The sequence below is a fragment of the Scylla paramamosain genome, chromosome 47, assembly GCF_035594125.1.
Source record: "Scylla paramamosain isolate STU-SP2022 chromosome 47, ASM3559412v1, whole genome shotgun sequence".
In the NCBI taxonomy this organism is placed as follows: Eukaryota; Metazoa; Arthropoda; class Malacostraca; order Decapoda; family Portunidae; genus Scylla; species Scylla paramamosain.
Genome location: NC_087197.1, coordinates 6,877,852 through 6,882,960, shown reverse-complemented (window position 1 = coordinate 6,882,960; position 5,109 = coordinate 6,877,852). Strand labels below are relative to the sequence as shown.

At 42.3% G+C, this 5,109-nt stretch overlaps 1 protein-coding gene across 1 annotated transcript; it reads left to right on the top strand.

Annotated features, from left to right (window-relative positions):
• Nucleotides 1–432: 432 nt before the first annotated feature.
• Nucleotides 433–1,719, top strand: LOC135095052 (uncharacterized). The gene has a single exon (XM_063995691.1). The coding sequence runs from the start codon at nucleotides 433–435 to the stop codon at nucleotides 1,717–1,719; it is 1,287 nt and encodes a 428-aa protein (XP_063851761.1).
• Nucleotides 1,720–5,109: the final 3,390 nt, after the last annotated feature.

The following is a 5,109-nucleotide window of genomic DNA, read 5'->3' as shown; positions in this document are numbered from 1 at the left end:
GGATGACGCCCAGAGTGCTGTGGAGCTGGCTATGTCAGAGTCTGACAAGTTGGAAGAGGACATCGAGGCCGCCGACCACTTCCGCCGTCAAGTAAGGTGCTCTAGAGTGCAGGCAGCAGAAAAGTTAGCTGAGCTGTTAGCCCAGACAGTACCACGCGCTGGTACATCCTCGCGCAGTGATAGTGGAGCGGACGAGTCAGTGATGAGTAACATTAGATTACCACGTATAGAGTTAACCAAGTTTAGTGGTAATGTGCTTGACTGGCTATCATTCTGGGAACAGTTTGAAGCCTTAGTGGGAGAAGCAAATATACCTGCCATAAGCAAGTTTGGCTTCTGTTTGGTTATCTACACTCTTCTCTTGAGGATGAGGCTAAGCGAGTGTTACAAGGCCTAACCCTTACAGCTGCTAACTTTCCCATAGCATGTAAGATGTTAAAGGAACGCTTTGGGAAGCCTGAACGCATCATCTTTGCACACATTCAAGCCCTGTTGAACATTGACATGCCTGTTAAGTCGTCGGGGTCTAAGTACATTTCGCTGTGGAAGATGCAGGACCAGCTTAACTCTCACGTACGCAGTTTGGAAGCTTTGGGAGTTAAGGGAGACCAGTATGGCGTTGTTTTGACTCCTGTTATACTGTCCCGTCTTCCTCAAGAGATTCGTATGGAGTGGTCCAGAGATGGTTCAGGACATGGTGATCTTGATTGGTTAATGACTTGTCTCCAAAGTGAAATAAAACGGAGAGAGAGGTCAGACTTGTACAGGGAAGGTTGCCGCAGTGAGGAAACACGCAGTGGCCCTATTGCATCTGAAAGGAGGAAAGTAATCTCTGCCCTTGTTGCATTCTCAGCATCAGGTATGAACCGATGTACGTTTTGTGGTAAGCCTCATCCAAGTGAGAAGTGCTTAAATGTATGTAAACTTACTCGTGCTGAACAAGAAGAAAAGGTGCGCTCTTTGGAATTGTGCTTTAGGGGACACATCTCCAAGGGGTGTAAACATATGTGTAGTAAGTGTAGAGGCAATCATAACGCACTCTTTTGTCTTAAAGATCAGCCGAAAGTGACTAGCACTGGTGTCACTTCTAGAAATGATTCAGTTAAGCCAGCTGGGGAAGGTGCAACGGTGAGTTCTGAGAGCAGTATAACTCCTTCAGTAAACCATGTTGGAATTGCACTATGCAATACACAGAAAGGCCACGAACCCTTGAACTCCATGTGCTGTGTTCTGCAGACAGCCAAGGTGAAAGTTGGTACTGGTAAAGGTAATAGTGTTCAGGTGACAGTACTTTTTGACACAGGCTCTGACAGGTCCTATGTATCAAGCTCCTTGGTTAAAAGGATTAAGCCTACATGGTTGAAATCTGAACCCATTTGTTACTCTGCCTTTGGTAATAATTCCTCTCTTAGCTATATGAGTGACTTGTATGATTTGAGATCAGAAGATTGTAAGGGAATTGCTCATTCTTTAGTGGCTGTGGAAATTAATATCATATGTGTTCCTTTAATACGTCCCAGGGTACCCAAAGACAAACTCAAGGGATACGAATCATTACCTTTAGTTGATGATTACTTACACGACCAGCACATTAATGTAGATATTTTGGTGGGGGTTGACTCATACTGGAAATTCATACTTCCTAATCAAGTTCGTTTACATGAAGGCCCAAGAATCCGTTTTTGGGTGGGTTTTGTCAGGTTCTTGGACTTCCAGTAGCCCAATGGGGGCAAATACACAGCTTCTGTGTGTCAATGCAGTGTCTGAATCCACTCTGAGTAAGTTCTGGGACTTAGAATCAATTGGTGTAACAAGTAAGGAAGAATTAACAGAGAATTGTAACTATGTTCAGCAGAAGTTTGATGAGCATGTAAAATTTGTAGATGGAAAGTTTGTGGTGGACATGGCCCTGGAAGTCAGAATCTGCTAGGTCTCAGTTGCAAGACAATGTAAAGATAGATGAAAAAAGGTTGTCTAACTTGTGTCATAGATTCCAGAAGGATCCACACCTGAGGGAAGAATATGATACTGTCTTTCGAATGTATGAGAAGGAAGGAATATGTGAAGAAGTCCCGCCTTCTCAACTGAAAAGTATTCATCCCACTTACTACCTTCCCCATCATCCGGTTGTACATGAGAGCAGCTCCTCTACTAAAGTAAGGCCTGTTTTCGATGCTTCTGCAACCAGTTATAACGGTAAATCCTTGAACGATTGCTTAGAGGCTGAACCCTCTCTTAATCCTGACCTTGTTGAAACCCTTTTGAGATTTAGGAGGTGGCAGGTAGCTTTCGCTGCAGATATCACTAAGACCTTTCTCCAGATAAATGTAAGAGATGAGGATAAGGATGTTCACAGATTTCTTTGGCAGTATGGAGATAAAGTAAGAACCATGAGATTCGTAAGAACCATGAGATTCTTACGTGTCCCTTTTTGGAAACAAAAGTAGCCCTTTTTTACTAAATACCACCATCATACATCATTTAAAGTCCTTTCCTTGCTCAGAAGTGGCGCAAGAATTAAAAGAAAATCTCTATGTAGATGACTGGCTATGTGGCGCTGACAGCATCGAAGAAGGCAAGGAGAGATTCGGTGAATCATGTTCTATTTTGGCTCAGGCTGGAATGATATTAGCTAAGTGGATCTCAAACAGTAAAGATATGATGGAATACTTCAGTAATAAGACCTGTCTGGACGAGAAAGAAGCTATTAAAGTGTTAGGCATGCAATGGAAATTAGATAAAGACTGTTTCTCGTTTACCAGACTTAACATAGAGACTCCTTTAGAGCTAATTTCCACCAAAAGAGCTGTTCTTAGCTGTATAACCAGACTGTTTGACCCTCTTGGTTTCCTAAGTCCTTTCATTATGTATATTAAGATAGTATTTCAAGAGATATGGAAGGAAGGTATTGAGTGGGATGAAGTACTTCCTGATCAGTTATTGTACAAGTTTCAGAAGTGGTTTATTAGCATTTCTCAGTTTAAGACATGGTGTATAAGGAGATGTTATTTCCCTGGTGTTTCTTGGAGACTTATGAATGGAGCAGAACTACACGCCTTTGGAGATGCCTCCGAAAAGGGTTACAGAGTATGCGTGTATCTAAGATTTCTTCAACCTGATGGTAAATTTGGTGTCTCCTTTGTTATATCCAGAGGAAGAGTAACTCCATTTAAGAATCTAACCCTGTCACGCTAAGAGTTAATTGGGGCTCTTCTATGTGCAAGGCTGGTAACATATGTCAAGTCTGCTCTACACATTGAGATGCCTTTACATTGTTGGACGGATTCCACAGTTACATTATCCTGGATAAAGAGAGAACCACACAGGTGGAAAAGCTTTGTGGAGAACAGTCTTGGAGATACAGGAATTAACTTCATCCAGTACTTGGTATCATTGTCCAGGAAAGGATAACCCAGCTGATCTTATTTCTAGGGGTACACCGGCCGAGGATCTAGTGTCAAGTGAGATGTGGTTTGATGGACCAGCTTGGTTGTCTCTGCCCATTCAACACCCACAGCAGGAACAATATATGCTAAATAGTAAGGAGAATAGTGAAGAGGAGGTGGCTACTTCCTGCCTAACAGTAACTGTTTCACATTCCTCTGTGTTTGAGTTTGTTCGTTGGGGTGAGTTTTGCAAGGCAGTCAGAGTTGTTGCTTGGGTACTTAGATTCATTCATAACTGTAAACTCAGGGGTGAAAGGTGCACAGGTCCATTAATGTATGGGGAGTTAAGCAAGGCTAAGATGAAGTTGTTCCAGTGTGTGCAACGTGAAGCTTATGGCAAGGAATTTGAGGCTCTTTCACAAGGCAAAGCTATTCCACAGAGTTATTCCTTAGGCAAACTTGACCCATTTATAGATTTTGATGGTTTGCTAAGGGTAAAGGAATGCTTAGATCAGGCTGACATTTTGTATGAAAGCAAGCATCCCATTATAATCCCTTCTGGACATGTTGCACAACTATTAATTAGGTTTCAACATTTACTGCTTAAGCATGCTGGTGTTTCTGTCCTTGTATCCACTTTAAGAAGCACTTACTGGATTGTAGGATTGAGAAGGATGGCAAAGTCAATATGTAACAAATGTATACCGTGCCGTAGGCACCATAAGGCTTGTTCTCAGCCTGTTGCCCCTCTTCCTGCATCAAGAGTTACACCCTCACCTCCCTTTACAGTTACTGGTTTAGACTATGCTGGGCCTTTATTTTGTGTAGATAAGCCTTCCAGTAGGTTCTACATACTGCTATTTACTTGTGCTGTTGTCAGAGCTATTCATTTAGAACTAACAGATTCTCTGTCAATGAGCGATTGCACCTTGGCTTTGCGCAGGTTTGCAGCTAGAAGGGGTCTCCCTTCTATATTCTATTCTGACAATGCCCAAACCTTTGTTGGTGTTTCACATAAATTAAAGCATATATTTGGTCCTCATGCTCTAAACTGGAGATTTGCTTTACCACGTGCCCCATGGTGGGGAGGCTGGTGGGAGGGCTTAGTAAGGTCAATCAAGGTTTCACTCAGAAAGACATTAGGAATTAAATGTCTATTAAGGAAGGAATTGGAGACAACTTTGCATGAAATAGAAGCTTGCATCAACTCATGACCATTGACCTATGTCGGTGAGGAACTTGACAGCACCCTCCCCCTAACTCCTTCACATTTCCTTATTGGCCGTACTGCAGGGTTTAAAGTGGAGGATAGAGATGAAGGCAAGGTGCAATCTTCCGCTATGGACTTGAGTTTCAGGGAACAAATAAGACAACAGCAACTTGATAAATTCTGGAAGTTATGGAGCTGTGATTACATTATGAATTTGCCTCCTACTGTTAAGGGACTTCTACCAAAATGTAATTTAAGGGAAGGCTGTATGGTATTGATTAAGGAAGACAATATTCTTAGGATGTCTTGGCCCTGTGGTATTGTGTTAGAAGTCTTCCCAGGTAAAGATGGCTTAATCACAAGTGTAAAGGTTAAAACTGCAAAGGGCACCTTTCTGAGGCCTATACAAAGGTTACATGACTTGGAATTATATAACGATTTACACTGTAGTATTAATGATGTATCTGAGAACCGTGTGGAAGAACTCCCTTGTTAATACACTAGAAAGGGACG

What these genes read in the sequence shown, in the direction of transcription:
- LOC135095052 (XM_063995691.1), top strand. Translation starts at nt 433, where the DNA reads ATGTTAAAGGAACGCTTTGGGAAGCCTGAACGCATCATCTTTGCACAC.